General features: G+C 42.5%; 1 protein-coding gene across 2 annotated transcripts in view; it reads right to left on the reverse strand.

The window, feature by feature from the left end:
• The window catches only part of LOC129330712 (serine/threonine-protein phosphatase 4 regulatory subunit 1-like), a 59,528-nt gene that overhangs the window by 6,839 nt on the left and 32,732 nt on the right, over nt 1–19,957 (reverse strand). For both annotated transcript variants that reach the window (XM_054980868.1, XM_054980869.1), the window contains exons 9-16: nt 19,143–19,297; nt 13,574–14,019; nt 11,263–11,480; nt 9,915–10,004; nt 8,621–8,806; nt 7,911–8,072; nt 6,104–6,204; nt 3,411–3,531 (exon numbers count right to left, since the gene is read on the reverse strand). In XM_054980868.1, the coding sequence (XP_054836843.1) occupies nt 3,411–3,531; nt 6,104–6,204; nt 7,911–8,072; nt 8,621–8,806; nt 9,915–10,004; nt 11,263–11,480; nt 13,574–14,019; nt 19,143–19,297 (1,479 nt within the window). The remainder of the gene's footprint in view (nt 1–3,410; nt 3,532–6,103; nt 6,205–7,910; nt 8,073–8,620; nt 8,807–9,914; nt 10,005–11,262; nt 11,481–13,573; nt 14,020–19,142; nt 19,298–19,957) is intronic.

Raw genomic sequence — 19,957 nt, forward strand, 5'->3', positions numbered from 1 at the left:
GGTTTGATTCCCCACTCCTCCACTTGAAGCCAGCTGGGTGACCTTGCATCAGTCACAGCTCTCTGGAGCTCTCTCAGCCCCACCCACCTCACAGGGTGTTTTGTTGTGGGGATAATAACAACATACTTTGTAAACCGCTCTGAGTGGGCATTAAGTTGTCCTGAAGGGAGGTATATAAATCAAATGTTATTATTATTATTGTCCTTTAGCATACAAAACTAAAAAGTTGCTGAAATACAAGCAACTACAGGATAATTACAGTCAAAAATTAGGGCAGTAACAAGGAAGAAAATTTGCTTCAAATAAGGCTGAAGTACATTTACAGATGCCGAAAAGGCATAAAACACCCCAGGAACAAGCCAAGGGAAGTAGTCTTTGCGGTGCTGTTAGCAAACCTGGGGCTCTGTGCATTGCTGGCCACCAGGAGCCCCCTCCAGGAACTTTGCCAGATAGTAAGTTAAAGAACATCTTGACCTGGATAGCTCAGGCAAGCTAAATCTCATTAGATCCCAGAGCTGAACTACACGAGACAAATTACACGTGAAGAGCATGTGATTGCACTTACACGTGTTTCCTCCATTTCTTTCCTGTTCACTCACACACTTCAGCCACACAACAGTTGATCCAGTGTATGGACAAGCATGGATTTTCTCCCTGTTCCTTCGAGACGAGTGATGGTAACCCATGATGCACCTTCTCTTTGCACATGCTCAAATCTTCCTCAGCAGTACAGAGCAAATTCGACAAAATTCGCCCATTGTTTCCAATGGGAAACATGATTCAAGGATTCCCGGGGACCAGGGGAGGGGGCATTTTTGGACTGAACTGGACCAAAATTTGTTGATGACTTACTCCTAACTAGGGCTCTATTGTAGCATAAGTTTTTGAGAATCACAGTTCTCTTCGTCAGATGCATACATACACTGTGATTCTCAAAAGCTTATGCTACAATAAAGTTGATTAGTCTTAAAGGTGCTACTGGACTCTTTTTGATTTGCTACTACAGACTAACACGGCTTACTCCTCTGCATCTAACTAGGGCTGTGTGCTTCGGGTTTCCGATTCAGGTAAATTACCCGAATTGGACCTGATCCAGAAAGATTCTGGATATCTGAATCAAAGCTTTCTGAAGCTTTTGGAAAGCTTCGGGGCTGAGTTTAAAAGGCCCCGCCCGTTTGCAAGCGGCAGAGTGTTGGAGAACACCAGAGCTGCCTCCTCTGGGCCTTCCTGCCACTCAAATGGCCGCGGCACGCAGGCGCCGCAACCGCCATTTGAGGAGCAGGAAGGGCCGGAGGAGGTGGAGAAAGCCCCTCCTGCCCCTCAAATGGCCGCTGCAGCGCCGGTGCGCCATGGCCATTTGAGGGGCAGGAAGGGCCGGAGGAGGCAGCTTTCTCCACCTCCTCCGGCCCTTCCTGCCCCTCAAAGGGCCGCTGCGGCTTTGGCGCGCCACAGCCATTTGAGGGGCAGGAAGGGCCAGAGGAGGAGGAGAAAGCCCATCCTGTCCTGCCCCTCAAATGGCCGCTGTGGCGCTGGTGCACCACGGCCATTTGAGGGGGCAGGAAGGGCTGGAGGAGGCAGCACAGCTGACCCTCCTGCCAGGTAAAGTAAGTGAAGGGGGGTGGAGTGGTTTGCCCCGGGGGGTGAGGGGTAGGGGTGGGGGAGTTGCCACCCTCGCTTCAGTATGCTCCGAATATTTACGAAGCATACCAAAGCGAGTAAAGTACCTTAATTCCGAAGCGGCTTGCCAAAACCCAAATCAACCCCCTCCTGCACACCTCAACCCCCCAGGTATCATGAAGATTGGACTTTGGGGGACCATTTTATGGCCTCTGAAAGGAGGTGTCCCCAGCCACCAACAATCTCCATTATTCCCTATCGGCAAAACTATGAGGGGTATCCTGGGGCATGTGGGTGGCATTTTGCAAAATAAATCTACAAAATGTACAGGGCACATACTCCTAACTGTCCTCTAATGACTCCCCAGGTTTCATGAAGATTGCACTTTGGGGGGCCATTTTATGCCCCCCCCAAAAGAAGATGCCCCCAGCCACCTCCAATCTCCATTATTTCCTATGGGGAAAAACTAGGAGAGCTATCTAAGGGGCTGGGGTGGCATTTTGCAAGCAAAATCCTCCAAGTTTGCAGAGGACCTAGTCCTAACTGTCCTCTAAAGACCCCCCCCCCAAGTTTCAGGGAGTCATTTTTCCCCCAGAATAGAAACTAAGGGAATGTGGCTGGTCAGCCTGCGGGGGGGGGGGCTGGTTTTTTGAGGGGAGGCTTCAGTTTGGTTCTGTTGGGCTGTATGGTGTGGAGATTGATATTGGGAGTGTGCCTGTAGCAGTGGCAGCCATTATCTATGTGTTTCTGCGTTTGGAGTCTGTTTTTCCCCACTATAGAAAAACGGGGTGGCAGGGGGCACCTTCTTTGGGAAGCCATAAAATAGCCCCCTGCAGACTCCCACTGCAGAAACATATGGATCATGGCCACTCAGGGTCCAATCTCCCTGAAAGTTGGGGGGGGCGGGCTTAAGTGGACAGTTAGGACTAGGTCCCCTGCAAATTTGGTGGATTTTGCTTGCAAATGCAATCCCAGCCCCCTAGATTGCTTCCCTAGACAGAGAGACAGACCGACAGACACCCTAGTTTTCCCCTATAGGGAATAATAGAGATTGGAGTTGGCTGGGGGCACCAGGGTGGGGATAATATGGCCCCCTGATGTCCAATCTTCATGAAACCAGGGGGGGAGGGTCATTAGAAGATAGTTAGGAGTTTAAATAAAGACATAGTTAACCTGAAAAAAGGAAGATAGTTAGGAGTAGGTGTCCAGAAAATTTGGTACGATTCGGTCCAAAAATGCCCCCCCCCGGGGGCTCGGAAAGCCCTGAATTGCATTCCCCATTGGAAACAATGGCTGAATGAGGAAGGAGAAGGTGCATCATGGGATACCATCCCTTGTCTCCACCCAAGCCGACCAAAATCAACGCTCTGCACTGATCACGCCCAGGAACACTTGCAAATGCAGATACACAAAGTTACAGAACACATGCATGGACTGAAGCTACAGGACACACACTCAGCTTGGGGAAAAGTGGACACAGGCACACTGGAACACATGTACGTCTAAACACTCGCGCAAACTCGTGTAAGTTGTCTAGTGTAGTTTGGCCCTCAGAAATTAAGCAGGGTTGGCCATGGTTAGTAGTTGAATGGGAAACCTCTAAAGACAACAAAAGTTGCAGAGGCAGGCAATGGCAAAGCACCTCTGGTAGTCTCTTGCCTTGAAAATCTCAGCAGAGGTCACCATAAGTCAGCTATGACTTGACGGCACTTTCTACCACCACGTTAAAAGAACCCAACTGCCCCTGCACAATGTACGATATATGCAGGCAGAGGAGAAGCAGGGTAGCCTACCAGCTTGAAGGAGATCCACCTGACTTCAGAAACTTTATCTGAACAGAGTGTTAGTGCAATGTGTCTTAAGTAGTCATATACGTCATTGGGATTGTACAGCTCCAGTATCAGAATCAGTTGTCTGAAACAGAGGAGATATGATTATTGACAACACTGCTGGTTTTTATACCTGCCTGCTAAAGAAGAGAGGATTGACATTGTTCTAGTGAATGAGGCTTTATGAGGAATGCAAAACCTTTGTTCTTCTGTTTTAATCAATGTGAAGTATAATTTTCAAGGAAGACATAGGAATCAACTTTTTTTTAAAAAAAGAAAGATTTAAAAGATAAAGAATTGTCTGGTCCATCTAAATCCCAGCAATATCAACTCTGATAGCCCCCATTCATTAACATCTGAAGCAGAGAAAGCTTAAACGAACATTCTGGTACTGGTTCTGAAAATCTCCATGTAGCTGTAAAACCACGTGCTCTGTCTTTTAGCTCCAGTGGCTCTGGTTTTATTTCATGCTAAACACAGCCAATAAGCACTATCCTGTCTATCTGTAGAACAGTATTATTTGTGCATGTGTTATTTGAGAGAAACACACATACAAAGAGAGAAAGGGAAAGAAAAAAGTCATTTGGGAGTTAGTAGCTTGGTGTGGGAGGGATGGCATAAATGAGAGCGGGGAAGAAGGTGCCCAGTGGGAGAAGGAATATGTTTTCTGTGGTAAACCAGAGGCAACTGGGTGGATGATTGCACCCCTCCGTGCAATAATAAAATGTTCTTCTATTTATTACTACTACTGCTACTGCTATTTGATTTTTATCCCGCCCTCCCGGCAAGTGGGCTCAGGGCAGGTTACATCAAAAATGAGATAAGTTAAAATCCAGCTAAAAACATACAATCATAACATATAGATTTCAATCCCCAAGATGAAATTTTTTTACTAAAATGCAGCTCTATTAAAAACATTGCAAAGGACCTGTTTACATAAAAATTTCCCGGTGAATACCACTGTGCTAAAGGCTCAGAAAATAATGCTTGGAAATTAATGTTTAACACAGATTCCAATAATTAAGGAATGGCATTTTCATCAATCAAAACAGATCTCAGTTCTTCTCCCTGCCTCTATTCAGCAATACTATATAACAACTGTTTCTAAGCCTACCACATACTGGGGAGACAATCATCTGCAATGACTGGCCACACAGTGAAGCCAACCCTCCCATTTCTTGGTTACCCCACAGTACTGGAAGGGGGGTGGGGAGAGAATCAGATTGACTTCACCATCTGGCCAGTGATCCCACATAGTTTCAGCGCCCCAACTCATACACACACCAAGTGCCAAGTACCACTTTTTTTCAAAAAAGGGTAAAGAACAAAACATGAAACAAACAAAAATTATCGAAACAAGTTCTGCTACCTGATTGTAGTATGCTAATATAGGTAAATGTGAAGTTTATGGGATGGAGATTTTTTTTTCCTATTTGGAGAATTTAGGAGACATTTAGAGAGCCAGTTTGGTGTAGCGGTTAAGAGTGCAGGACTCTAATCTGGAGAACTGGATTTGATTCCTCACTCCTCCACTTGAAGCCAGCTGGGTGACCTTGGTCAGTCACAGCTCTCTCAGAGCTCTCTCAGCCCCACCCACCTCACAGGGTGTTTTGTTGTGGGGATAATAATAACATACTTTGTAAAGTGCTCTGAGTGGGTGTTAAGTCATCCTGAAGGGCGGTATATAAATCAAATGTATTATTGTTGTTGTTGTTGTTGTTGTTGTTGTTGTTATCCCATATTGCAGGGGAGGGGGAAGCATGTCTGAAGTAAGATCTGAACAGATCTGGGTCTTTTCAGCTTACCCCCTGAGCTGTTCTACAGTGCATTGTGCTACATCACAAGTCCATGCAGACCACGCCCAAGAGGAAAATGTTAAATCAAGGTGTCTAGAATGAAAGTGCAAGCTATACATTATGCTTTTTGAGCCCCCACAGAAGACATTGTAGCCCCTTGAGCATGCCTGGAACCTTCCCTTTTAGATGTCAGGCCAAAACATTACCCATGCTTTTAATTAAGGGGCTTATCTTTTAAAGAACAGTTTTATAGCCTGCTTCTGGCCTGAGAATTGCTATAAGAGACACATTTTGAGATGCAGAATGTCTTACACTGGTTATTTTATGGTTCTCACAATTATTTTATGATGCTTGAAGATCTGTCATGATTTATTTTTTAAGCTGCCTTGGCCAGGTTTCCTGGAGAGCCAGCACAGAAATTTTCCAAAATAAGTAAGAAGGAAATACCAGTGGAGGGGTGGCATCAAACACATAAGAGTGCTGAAATAACAGAAGTCTCCCACTAGGTGTCAGAGTTATCACACTAGACTAATTTGCTGCTTAGAAAGATCACACTAATTCTCCAGCTCCAGTGGAAACAGGCCACAGCCAAACACAGCCGGTGTGTTTGTCTTAGCTTCGCAGGGCCATTCCGATCCATTCCCAGAACACAGTTCTGCCTGGCTTCACACGAAGTAATAAAGCTTATTTGTATGCATTACAGATAAAGGTCTGCAGAGGATTCAGGCACAGCAAGCAATGATTAACTTCTTCTCAAAATGCAACCAAGAGCTGTGCATGGTATGGTTCAAAAACAATGTCATACCTTTAAAGAAGGGCTATAAACACACACAGAAACACTGAAGATGACATTTTACTTACTCTGCCAGTTCATAGCGAAACCGCCAATTCCTGCTGTTATCGGTAACCACAAACTCTTGAAGCTGGTAAAGATACTCACGCCTTTTGTCTGCATGAAGCAACTATGAAACAAAAAAGTGCCCAACAATGAGAACAATCTATGAGGAATCAAGTTCAAATTCTTCAGCGTTTCAGTTCACATTTACATTAGTTCCTAAAAACTGCTTTGCCTTCCTCAGACCAATAGAATATCTTCTGTGCATTATCTAGAGAGCCTCCAACAACGGAAGTGGAGAATAAAAACCAAGTATTGCATTTGCTCTCTCTCCAACATCAAGTATTTTTTAGGAAGTATCCACCTCTGGAAACTTATCCTGATAAGTCTTGGCCAGCTATTATGCAATTCCAACTTAATTGTGCAATTTGTTAATGGCTTATAACCGATTTAAACATATGGCACCCACATGAAGGCTACCGAACACTCACACCCACCATACCACAGATTAAGTTTTTTTAAAAGCCGCCTTTAGTATTTTTCATGTAATGTATTTAATTTGGATTTTTTTTCTGCTTGCTAATGGGTGTTTTTTTAATATTTAGTTAAAACGCAGGCCTCAGAAGACAGAAGAAGGGGTAGCTGGATGGATGAACAGAGTGTGATATGATTGGACGGTAGCCATACCTTGGCAGGGGGGAGAGCTGCAGTTTTTAGTCAGAGAGCTGAGGGAAGAGGTTCTTAGTCAATCTCTGGGTGTCTCAGAGAAAGGATTCTGGCTAAGTCAGGCAAACTGTGTGCGCGCCTAGGTCAGTCTGTGAATATCGGAAACAAATTATTCTATAGGTCAGGCAAGCAGTGCAGAAAGGCCTAAACGAATTTATGTCTGAGTGGATGAGATGAGAATTTGTTCTGTTAGTGAAGATCAGTGCGTAGAGTATTAGTCTGTGTGACTGAGTTTATGAATATACCTTCTTAAAGGTATGTATTTTTAAACAACCAAGCTTAAGAACTATTCTGAAACGAATACACTTATCAAAACTCTGCAACCATCATGCTGATGTACTTATAAATAAATGCTACTTTTGCTTAAGAAAAAAAATATATTTTTCCCTCATAACTACCATCACACACTGACTATTCTGTCAAACTATGATCTATAATATGGTTTCCTATATTAACAGATAAACTGAAGAGGTCTAAGGGAAAAGCCTTTGGTGGCAGTGAAAACCTTTTGAGGGAGTCAGGAAGGCAGCAATATACAGGTGACACAAACACAAAAGGGAAGGCGTTCTCAACATAACAACTTGAGTAAAGCAGAGAACACCTGAAGCGCTGTATGGAAGACTGTGATTGTGACCAAAGCCCTCCTGAGGTATGAGTTTAAGGTAATGTAAGGAGGAACTGAACTAAAGGTTCAAACAGGTACTAAGTTATCTTCATTTTAAAAACTTTAAATCAGAGAGAACACCAATTGTTACATCCATTTGAGTAACTTTTTGTGAGCAAGCAAACCAATAACAGAATGACATACAGAGATCTCAGCCTCAATCTGCTACAGTATTGGTTATTTTTGTAATGTATGTTCTTTACAGATTAATCCAAACAAAAAGACATGCAGTTTCTTTTAGCTGCATCAGAAAGTGCTGCTGAAATTCCAAGCAGAGTCAGGGGTCATTGTCCAAAGCAAAAGAATATCACCTTTCAAAAATTGGGGGGGGGGGGGGGGAACCTTCCACACAAAATCGACCTTTCCACAAACTTTGCTTGATCAGGGCCATGACTCTAAGAAGTTAAAACGGGGAAAGTGCAGACAATTCTAGCTGTTTTTACCTTAAGAAAGTCATAGAGATGTTTAAGGACACCAATGCGCACTTCATCCAAATCTTTTAAGAAACCATTAAAAATAGGCACCAGATCTGCCGCTGTTAGCTGATCTCCCAAAATAACAGCCAGCTCGTGAATGGAGAAAGCCAGTGTCCGACGCACCTTCCACTATAAACAGTTTTAAAAAATTAAGATTGAACTCAAATTAATGTAAGAATGTTACAAATGACATTACTTACAAATGACATTCCAATGCAGCGCTTATTGAACAACTCAGAAAGAAAAATGACAAGACAAAATGGGGGGTCTCTTTTGTATCCCACCCTCTACATAGATAAGCTCAAGCTGATCACCTCAAATCCTAATTAAGCTTCTTCTTCCTTGATTGAAAAAGTATCCAGGAGGATAAGATTAAATCTCTGCACGTGATGGACAAGAATAGCCTTACAGCTTTGAGGAAGAGCTGAAATTCCTTTTCAAAGCATGACCCAATGGAGAAAGCAGGTGTACAATGAGGAGGTGCATGATGTAGGCTTCTCAAAGCACCCCAGTCAGCCTCCCCAAAAGGAACCAATGGGGACATCTGTCTCACTGCCACTTTGGAGCGCTAATAGACAAACGAATGCAGATGCATTTGCGCTACATCCCTGTTACTTCTTACACGTGCACCCCTCCCCAAGGGACAAAAGTGGTCCTGGACTGCTACGTATTTTTACCTGTACATCAGAGGCCAATGTTTCATAAGTGTCTTTCAAGCAATGCCAATTCTGTCTCCCCAGTGTTAAGGCCACACCAGGAAGACTATATGCACAGTGTTTTGCAATTTCAGTATCCACTGTCTGTGCTCGAGCAGGGTCCGTCATTGATAAGTATTGGTCCAATAAAGGCTGAGGTATGATATCCTGAAGACAAGAAACAAATCCCAACCAACCAGTAAATTATTGAAAATAATAAATTAAACAGGAGGAAGAATGTATCAGCAATGAACAGCATCTGTCAGATCATTTGATCTCCCCTCCAGACGGCAAATGCTGAATGGAAACCATCCAGCAGAGAACAGCAGCATCAGTGTGGTCATGTGAGACACTTCATTGTCACAGCACTCGATTGAGCATGATTAATTAGACAAAAAGGGAAGATCTGGCTGATTACAAGTTACAAAGGAGCATCAGGAACAAGTCATGTGAATTATTAAACTGTGTGTTACGTATGTACGCACAGGTAACACAAAATTTGGTTCTGAGCGTACATGTTAATTTGCACAATTACATTCAGAACAAAACCTAATTTAGGGCGATGTCAGCTGTTATATTCTGCAGCTGCTATGAATGTGAGCCAGCATCTCTCTTCCGAGGCAGAAAGGAAGGAACACCTGACCAAGCCAAATACTCTGTTTGTCATTAAACATTACATGCCCAAGATGAACCCAAAATGCAGTACTCAGGGCGTGCATCACTTTTTACCCAATAAGAGAGAGCAAGAAAAGGGGAGGATTAGATCCAGCCACCTTTTTCACTCAGTCTGTGCAATGACCCTCCCTACTACAGCCCATCCCACATGCACACGGGTCCATGAGCCTCAGCATAGCCCTTTTGGGTAGTCACAGGGGCCTTTTCTTTCCATTTTCAACCAGTGGAAAAGCTGGTGTGATCCAACCTGGAGTGTCAGCGCATATTCAGAGCATACCTGAAAGGAAGATTCCCCCACCCCCACCCGGAGTGCCATCAAGAAAAATAAGTACAGTACTAAAACCCATAGATGTATAACCTTTTGTGTCTCTCATTCAGGGTCATCTGCATTTTGGGTAAATACAGTACACCTTCATATTGGGCTAAGAAAGCAGGCCTTATTCACGTATGGTGATATTTTTTTAAAAATATATATTTTGACACATCAAATTGTGTCAGAAACAAGCAATCAAGGTTGGTTTCTGAACAATGGATTAAACAAAATGTTTAAGGTATGAGATCAGAACCTCACTGTGCTCTGTTAAGAAATATCTGAAACAACCTGTAATTTTGATTTATCTTCTTCAAAAGGTGGCTCATTATCTTCTATTTCTAATGCTTTGTCAGTCCCATTGAGTAGTTGTTCTACATCCTGTAAAAGTGTACAATATGAAACATACAAAATTATCTTTAGATGATCTAGAAGAATGTATTAAAATGCAACACAACTCAAGCAGTGAGCATCTCTCTGAAAACTGAATTCAGGTTACTGTGCTCATGAAACTAATCAAAATTATTTTAGCCATATGAAGGAACTAAACAATTATCCATACCTGACAGCTTAAAGCAAATATTTATGACTACTGCATTACCTTATTCAATAAAATCAACACCTAAATGGTTTCTTATTACTCTTGTTTAATCATTTCAAGCCATGGCAAAAACACATTGATATTACTGACTTTACTTCAATCGCAGATTTTAATTATCTAATATGTAGAATTAATCTAACAATGTGGTGTTCCGAAACAGATACATTACTTATTAATGCAGTTCAGATAACAATGGTCTTGATTACCTTTCAATGTGCAGTTAAGCACCCACTGTATAATGATTCTTCATTCAAAACATTGATGAAGGAGACTTACAGTAAAATCCTAAACAGAGTTACTCCAGTCTAAGCCCATTGATTTTGATGGTCTTAGACTGGAGTAACACTGCTTAAGATTTCACTGTTAATGTTTCCTCCAAAAAGACAATTCACCAATGTATGCTTTATTTACTTTGGAACAAACAGCAGAAAATTCCAGGCTTCATTTATTCTTCTTGCACTACCACTATGATATTATTTTTAAAATTTCCTACTACCCAAAGAATGTGGCGTTTTTACAGAGCACTCCTAAATTACAGAGACCAGGCAGGGGGAGTAACTATAATTTCCTGCAAGACACACTCCTTTTGCAGGCTCCTGGTATAAACAACTACTGGCATTGACAGTTGGTTCCTTGCGTTGGGACCCAGGGGTAGATTAGGCATTCTCTCTACTGGTTTACTGGCCACCTAATTTGCCAGTAGCTGCCCTCTTCAAGTTGGTGATGGTAGTCTTGGGATTGGCACTGAAGACATGCACCCTGATTGTTCTGGGGGGTTTCATTCATGCTGAGGACATCTTGGTATTTGGCTGGCTTTCAGTAGCTGGGGCTGGTAGCTTTTTAGATATAATTTTTGAGACTTCTCAGTTACGTTTGGCATATATTTTAAGTACCAGCTCAATGCCCTGATTTTTCATAGCAGCAGGCTGTAAGTCAAAATAAAAAAAAAGACTTCTGCAGTGGTACAAGATGACTGACAAGCAAACAGTGTTGACAGCCTGCCCTGAAAACAAACTTTTTTCCAGCCCGGTGACTCACCACATTTTTTATTACAGTTGGACTGGAAGGGTTAACGGTCTCTCCCGGGCTTGGCAACAAAGACTGGGTGCTCTCATTCCTTGTGCTGTGGCTGGGGTCCAAAACGGATGCCTCTTCCTGGTTGTTACTATTAACTTCTTCATCTTGTTTGATTTCATAGTCATTGACAGAGTCAAGATGAGCAGCTCTAAGTGCAGCAGACAGTACTTGAACCTGAGCTGATGAGATGGAACAAGTCCAGTTAAGTTTCATTTTGACACATCTTCCATCTTAAAAACCTATTTCAGAAAGACTTACACACGAAGAAGAAATCCTATAAAAATGAACTATATCGTGTGTGTTAAAACTTTTGAGTGTTCACACATTATTTTACTGTTCTGGAATACTGAAACAAAACATTTATCTCCTTCAAATACATTCTATGCATAATAAGGGGATTAGTAGTTCAGTTCTGTTCCAGTTTTCTGTGCCATTGGGCTTTTTAAAAAAATTCACCAGAAGTTAAATGTAAACAGAGGAAAATGAATCACCGCATATTACTGACATTAGGGATTTAACAGAGCACTCCTAATGTGAGTTACAGCTTTCTTGGATTAGAATTCTGCTTAGAATTGCACTATAACTGAGGGACTTTCTAAGTCCTTTGAATTCAAAGGGCTTCATCAGGTCTGTTGCTCACAGTCCCTCCATCTTCACTAGTTTTGCAATCCACCTATGTATCTGTATGTAGATTCTTTTCACAGGCCGTCCAGCTCGTGGGAAGACAGCACGCTGATCTCGGATGGCTCGCCCCAGCGGCCTTGGGACGGTTCCTTCCTCTGCTCCCACAGACTATGCCCAGCTGGTTGGGCACTGAGGGTGGGGGGCTCACAGGGAAGGGCTGGAACGGTGTAGCAAGCATTCTTTACGTCATTCTCAACAAGTGCTCTGTGTACAGCCAGACGCTATTATTGCTTCTGTGTATTCTATGGACATATATACGCTATAATTTGCTTTCTCAATAAAGAACCTTGACTCAAGAGAGCTTGGATTTCTTGCTGCAAGGGGGTAAGTCAGATTCCACGTATCCTGTTTTCCATAGACTGACAGGCTTAGAAGGGTGTAATGCAGTTTAGGATTGCACCGTGAATGACACAAACCTGGAGAAACTTCAGTTTAACAATACAAAATAGCTATTTTTATGTTGATAAATCAGTGAAAACAAGGTGATATTGACCATTAAAGCAGTGATTTTCAGCCACACTTCTTAAAGTTGTTGAATTCAAGGAAAGGAGCAGGAGTTCAGAGACTATGAGACCTACAGGAATTAACCATATAGGTCATCATTATACATTATCACTTGAAACTGGAATCATAGACATAGGTGGGTTGTAGATCACCCCAAGATCAGACTAGCAGATAGCATTTTGCATAAAAATTTAATATACACAACGAAACAGAAAAGAAGAATTCACAGAGGCAAAAGAGAATAAAAGTATATCGCTTCTAGCTCCTGCATTGCTATCCTTTGTACGGGACTATGTTTTGCTCTTTTTTTCTTCCTGCCTTCTTGTTCACTCCCTCTCTACCACACACCTCTGTGTTTGCCTTGCAGCCTTAACACTGGGGCTTTACAGGAGCATACTTTCACACACAAAGCTGCCTTCAATTTCAAAATCTAGCTGGGGGTCAGGGGACTAACTCCTGCTTTCGCGTGGAAAGTCAGACAGCCTCTTCATCCAGCTTCTGTGTTCACCATTCCATTAGAAAAAAGCTCTCTAGAAACCACAACACTGGTCCAGTTCAGAAATGGTATCAAAAACCTTTAGACTTCCTAGGGAACAATCCATTTGCAGATGCAATGGTGAGAGGAAGGAAGGGACTAGAGTTAAGGTTGTTTCAGCGAGGGCCTGTAACTCAGGGGCAAAGCCACTGCTCGGCATGCAGAAGGTCCTCCAGGTTCAATCCCTAACATCTCCAGCTAAAGAATCTGGCAGCAGATGACGTGAAAGACCTGTGCTGGAGATCCTGGAGAGTTGCTGCCAGTCAGAGTAGACAATACTTCTTGTGATGGACCAAGGGTCTGATTCAGTATAAAGAAGTTTCATATGTGTTCAAACGTAGCACTGCTCACACTTGGCTTTGGCTGCCCATCTCTTGCCATAACTAGTGTTGTTGATTGTTCTATATTTTAGTTTTTTCTCTGTTGTGTTTATTTTACAGGTTGTTAACTACTTTAAGTTGTTAAACAAGTGGTCTAAAATGTTTTAAATGCCTAAATATCAATTAAATATTTTAAGCTGGTGAAATGAGGCAAACGGTAGGGTCTAACCTTGAACATCGGGGTCGTCCATGTGCTCCTGCAAGCTTTGCAGCACCTTTTTAATTTCACTGCTGGCAACACAATTATTACAAAGCGCTTCTGATGCCGAGCAGCTTTCTTCGTGCGTCTCAGTTTTGCACTGAAGCAGTTCCAGGTCCCGGCTTATGTCGGGAAGGGGAGGACGCCAATATAAGAAAGTGTTAAACACGTCTTCTGCAGACTGGACCCTTGAGTTTATTCCTCTGCGATTGTGGACTTGACAATCGTTCATACTCTGTGCCACACAAGTGCCAACGTGGTCACTCTGAGTCAATCGAGTCAGATCTATCTCGCAATTAACATGTGCAACTGCGCTTTCTTCTTGAGCAGCTGAATTTTCAAAACAAGATATGCAGCTGGTAGAAGAAGGTCCCTCAGTCAACGATGCCGAATTATTCTCCACAGCCTCCTCTGAACTAATAACGGAAGTCTTGTTAGTCACAGTTCTAAAAGAGTAATTCCACAACAAGCGTTCTTAGTTAAAACATTTTAAACAGTTTCAAGTAGGTAGGTGTGTTGGTCTGCAGCAGAACAGCAGGACCGGAGTCCTGTGGTACCTTAGTCACTAACAAGATTTTCGAATGTAAGCTTTCGAGAGTTAAACCTCTTATTCTTCTTCAGTATCTGAAGAAGAGAGTTTTAAATCTCAAAACGGTAATACCCGAAAAATCTTGCTGTTCCCTAAGAAGCCACTGGACTCAAATCATGACATTTTAAACATTATGCCTTAGGTAGATTTCAATTGCAAGAGTTGTCTTTTTTCTTTTAGAATCAAATACTGCTTTCAGAGATGCAACATAAAATTAATCTTAAGTTTGGCTGCTTCCACACACATTGGATAATCCACTTTCAATATGTTAGAAATAACAATGTCTGGTGTACTGCAGCAGCAAGAAGTAAGAAGAGCCTACCATGCAGGGGGCAGCAAGGATCACTTAGTTAGGACAGTGAGAGTAGCACCTCTCTTGTTTCCTGGGGGTCATTTCCTTGTCTTGTCTCCTATTGGGCTAAACAGGGCAATATCCTGCTTCTTCTCTCTCCTGCCACACTTCTTCTCTGTCTCTGCAAGATGTAGTCAGATAGCTAGGATCTATCTCTCCCCCTTTCCCTCAAGTATGTAACTTCCTCAAATAAAGTTTTTGCCTCTCTGACCAGCTCGGCGTTTAATTCCGCAGCGTAGTTTAACACTCGCTCTAACAGGGTAATGGGCCACAGAGGCAATTAACGCAAGCTGAAGTTAAGAGAGAGCAATAAAAGTTCTGCCGTAGCCGCAGGCTAAAGCACAGAGGGCAGACAATAGAGGAAAGATGGCGGACTCCTGGGGAGCACAGCAGGGGTTCCAGATCGACCGACTAGGTGACAGGAGGAACTATGATCTTTGGGCAGAAAGAATAAAAGCCCATCTTATTCAACTGGACGTCTGGTCTGCAATAACAGATGAAAAACCGACTGGAGATCCTCAGAAGGAAGTCAAATGGGTCAAGCACGACAATAAGGCAAGATCTATTATCATTAATGCTTTAAGTGATAAACAATTGATAAGAGTTATTCATGAGCCCACTTCTAGACAAATGTGGACGTCTCTTCTAGAAATAAACCGTCAAGAATCAATTAAAACTAAAATTTTGCTAATGAGGCAATTGTATTGGATTGAGATGAAGCCTCAGGAAAAATTGAAAGATCATATTGCAAATTTCATGGAATTAACACAGAAATTAAGATCCCTTGGAAAGGAGATCCAGGATGAGGATCTAGCTATAATTTTGCTGTCTAGTCTTCCTCAATCTTATACAAACATAGTACATGTTTTGGAAATGAGAGAAAATTTAAGCTTAAACTATGTACTTGCAAGACTGCAAGAGGAAAGTTTTAGCAAACTGGATCATATAAGTGAGCCAAGAGAGCTAGCTTTAAGAGTCAGTTCAAGAAGGGATTTCTCCTGCAGCGTCTGCAGAAAGAAAGGACATTTAAAGGAAGACTGTTGGTTTCGTGATTCACAGAGAGTTAGCAAGCAACCGCCACGATGGATGGGAACAAAGGGCTTTAGGAATGCTAATGCAGCCATTAAGTCACCTAATGCCGATGGTCAAAGGAAAAGCAGATCTGATAAGAATTGTTTAAATGTTGGTAAAAATGATCAAAGCACATGCAAATGGGCAATTGACAGTGCGTGTACTAACCACCTATGCAATCAAGAGAAGTTTTTTAATGAGATGAAAGAAAGCCACGACAAATTGTATACAGCAAATGGAGAGGCTTTAACGGCTCGGGGACAAGGGACCGTATCTGCATGTTGTGCACTACCCAGTGGCCAAACTAGAGAAGTGCAGATCACTGATTGTCTATACGTACCTGAACTTAAATCTAATTTAATTTCGGTTTCTGCAATGGCCAAAAAAGGAATCGAGACTGTATTCAAAGGAGAGAAATGTTTTATTAGCAATGAAGGTGAATTAATTGCACAAGGCACATTAGAGGATGGCCTGTATATGCTGGATTGCTCTGAAGGCGCAGTGAATTTAATTGAAAAGTGCACCCACAAGAATTGTACTAGTCTTATCCATAGAAGGCTTGGACATGCTAATATGGATTATATATATCAGCTTGAAAGGCAGAATCTGACTAATGATTTGCAAATGAAAAAATGTCCTGATGCAGAGAAATGTGTTTGCTGTATTCAAGCCAAAGGCACAAGACCTTCTTTCACCAAACAGAGTGAGAAGCAGACGACAAGACCACTGGAGCTGATTCACAGTGATGTCTGTGGACCCATGGGAACAGAAACACCCAGTGGAAGTAAGTACTTTCTGACTTTTACTGATGATTTTTCAAGATTTACTGTGATTTACCTGCTCAAGGAAAAGAGCCAAGTACTGGAAAAATTCAAAGTGTACCTAGCAATGGTGCAGAACAGATTCCAGAGAAAACCAATAGCTATCCGCACAGACAATGGAGGCGAGTACGTGGGGAAGGAGATGACAAGCTTCCTAGCAGATGAAGGAATAGAGCATCACCTGACCGTGCCATACACCCCCGAACTCAACGGGATAGCGGAGAGGAAAAATCGTTCTCTCACAGAAATGTGCAGGAGCATGCTGCAAGAAGCACAGCTACCTCAAAAATATTGAGGAGAAGCTATCAACACTGCTGCCTATCTGCAGAACATGCTACCTACAAAGGGTGCAAGCAGCACACCATTTGAACTGTGGTACAACCGCAAGCCCAATGTAAGGCATCTGAGAGTGTTTGGATCAAAAGCCTACACTTATGTTCCGAAGGAAAAGAGGTCTAAGATGGATCTCAGAACAGAAGCAGGCATATTTGTTGGATATGCACTGGGATGCAAGGGATATCGAATCCTCAACCCAGAGACAGACACGGTGAAGATCCGCCATGTGGTGTACATTGATGAAGAAGAGAAGGCAAGCAAGCCTGACACCAGAGAGTCTACACCAAAGGAAGCTGATGCAGCACAGCAGCCAGAAATTGTGCAACTCTGGGACCTGACTGAGACACAAGAGACACCTGCAGAGCCCACAGAAAGAGAAGGGGAAGCAGAGCCAAGTGTCAGACGCTCAGACAGAGCAAACAAAGGAGTTCCACCACTGAAATTCTCTTACCTGGCAAAAACAGAAGCTGTACCAGAACCTTCTAGCTGGGAAGACATAGAAGGAATGCCAGCAAGAGAAGCAGAGAAATGGAGAAAAGCTGCAAAAGAAGAAATTGACTCTCTGATCCAGAACAAAAGATCATGGATTTCCTAGACTACATGGACATGAAAGATGGAAAACCAACATGTACTCCATTCTCAATCAAAAGCAAAAGATCATGGATTTCCTAGACTACATGGACATGAAAGATGGAAAACCAACATGTACTCCAATGGAAACAGATTTCCTGAAACAAAATGGAAACAATGAACCTCTGAGAAACATCAAAGTGTACAGAGAAGCAATTGGAAAACTGCTCTACATAAGTACAGTGACCAGACCTGACATAGCAGCAGCAGTTGGAATACTGTGCAGGAAAAGTGCATCACCAAGTGTGAATGACTGGCAAGCAGTCAAAAGACTGGCAAGATACCTGAGAGGTACTGCACAACTGAAGCTCAAGCTACCAGCAAGCGACAATCCCAGACTAGTGGGATTCATGGATGCTGACTGGGCAGAAGACATCACAGACAGAAAGTCTACCAGTGGACGAGTATTCTTTTATGGTGGAGGAGCAATCAGTTGGACAAGCAGAAAGCAAGACCTAGTAGCGGCATCAACTACAGAAGCTGAATACATATCAGCAGCAGAAGCATGCCAAGAACTCAAGTGGATTCTACAACTATTAAAAGACTTTGGGATAAATGAACCCAAACCTATACAACTCTTTGAAGATAATCAATCTTGCATAAAGCTTGCAAATACAAAAAGAATTGAATCAAGAACCAAGCACATTGACATAAAGAATCACATTGTGAGAAATATGCAAGAAGATGGACTTGTTGAGCTACAGTACTGCTCTACAGAAGAAATGATAGCAGACATCCTCACCAAGCCACTTGCCAAAGAGAAATTTCAAAGTCTACGAGAAAGACTGAACTTTGTGGACTTTGTACACTAGACATTGAGAAGGGGTGTTAGAAATAACAATGTCTGGTGTACTGCAGCAGCAAGAAGTAAGAAGAGCCTACCATGCAGGGGGCAGCAAGGATCACTTAGTTAGGACAGTGAGAGTAGCACCTCTCTTGTTTCCTGGGGGTCATTTCCTTGTCTTGTCTCCTATTGGGCTAAACAGGGCAATATCCTGCTTCTTCTCTCTCCTGCCACACTTCTTCTCTGTCTCTGCAAGATGTAGTCAGATAGCTAGGATCTATCTCTCCCCCTTTCCCTCAAGTATGTAACTTCCTCAAATAAAGTTTTTGCCTCTCTGACCAGCTCGGCGTTTAATTCCGCAGCGTAGTTTAACACTCGCTCTAACACAATACTCTTTAGTGAACATTTGGAACTGCTTTTCTATGTGTGGAACAAAAAATCCACTTCCAAAGGATTGCTAAAGTGCATTGAAAGTGCATTATTCAACGTGTGCAGAAATGGCCTTTGTTTCATACTACCTAAGTGTCCCTGACCTATACATTAATTATTTTACTGTCAGGAGTCTAGCTGGGTTGAGATTGGGAATGGACTTTTGAGTTCCAACTTGCAGAATCAAGGAGATCCCGTCTTCAAATAAAAGCAGAGTCTTCCGATTCCACTGTTACCTTTTCTCTACCTTCAAGAGAGAAAGAAAGGGAGCTCCACTTCCACTCTTGCCCTGGCCCAACTGTGAGGGCCAAGCCACAAATGTGCTTATTACTCCAAAGTTATCCATCTCACACACATTGATTAGTGGAGACCACTGGGGTAACTACAAAATATACAGAACCATAAAGACATAAATACTGTAATCGGCCCTATAGCATAACTGAGCTGATTTTGTAATGTACTAATTAAGGGTGTGCATCCAGATCTGCTAATTTTGATCAGGTATCTCCAAGGTCAAATCATCGTACCTGCACGGCCTGGTGCTTGTATTGCTGCCCGTTGAATGCGGGCTAGAAGGCCGGATGCTGAGAGTCCCATCTTCACAAATGTAAAGACCAGCACTGGAAGGATTTGCAAAAGTAGAAATAAATGGCCCAAGCGACTGGAAAGCAGCCTGACGAACCTAGAATATTAGAAAAAGTAGAAAAAGTAAGAAGTCACAATGGGTTAAGTAATAATCCTTCGGTGAGCTAAATATGCACACGCTGCAGTTCACCTTGCTACAGGAATATGTTTCGGAAGTAAGACAACCACTCAGCTCTGACTAGTAACCAGGAAACAAAAAACTACCAAAGGCCAGAGACATTAAAACACAAGATTATTTAAGTAACAAAAGCAATTATATATAATTTTATTGCATGAGTGAGTACAATTTTTAAATATTTTGTGAACAGGGACCAAAGAACCAAAGTTGAGTGTGTTAACAGCTTGATTTATGGCAGGATTTGAGTCCAGTGGTACCTTAGTGACCAACAAGATTTTCAGGGCAGACCAACATGACCACCTACCTAAAACTAGATTTACAGCACATCTCAACATCATGACAATGGAGAAAATGTATTGTTTAATATTATACAAGCCTTACGCAGTTGTTTTCATAGAAAATGTTTTTCCTCCACATACTTCTGAAACATGAAATAAGGTTGGCACTGCTGCTGATCCCTTTAACTCAGTGCCCCTATACCTCCAAACATGTGGTCAAAGCTGCCAGTCTTTCTGGCACCACGCACATCAGCGCAAGCTATCAGGAGGATATATATATGCAGCCAAGATGCAGCATAGC

Source organism: Eublepharis macularius, chromosome 5 (genome assembly GCF_028583425.1).
Source record: "Eublepharis macularius isolate TG4126 chromosome 5, MPM_Emac_v1.0, whole genome shotgun sequence".
NCBI lineage: Eukaryota > Metazoa > Chordata > Lepidosauria > Squamata > Eublepharidae > Eublepharis > Eublepharis macularius.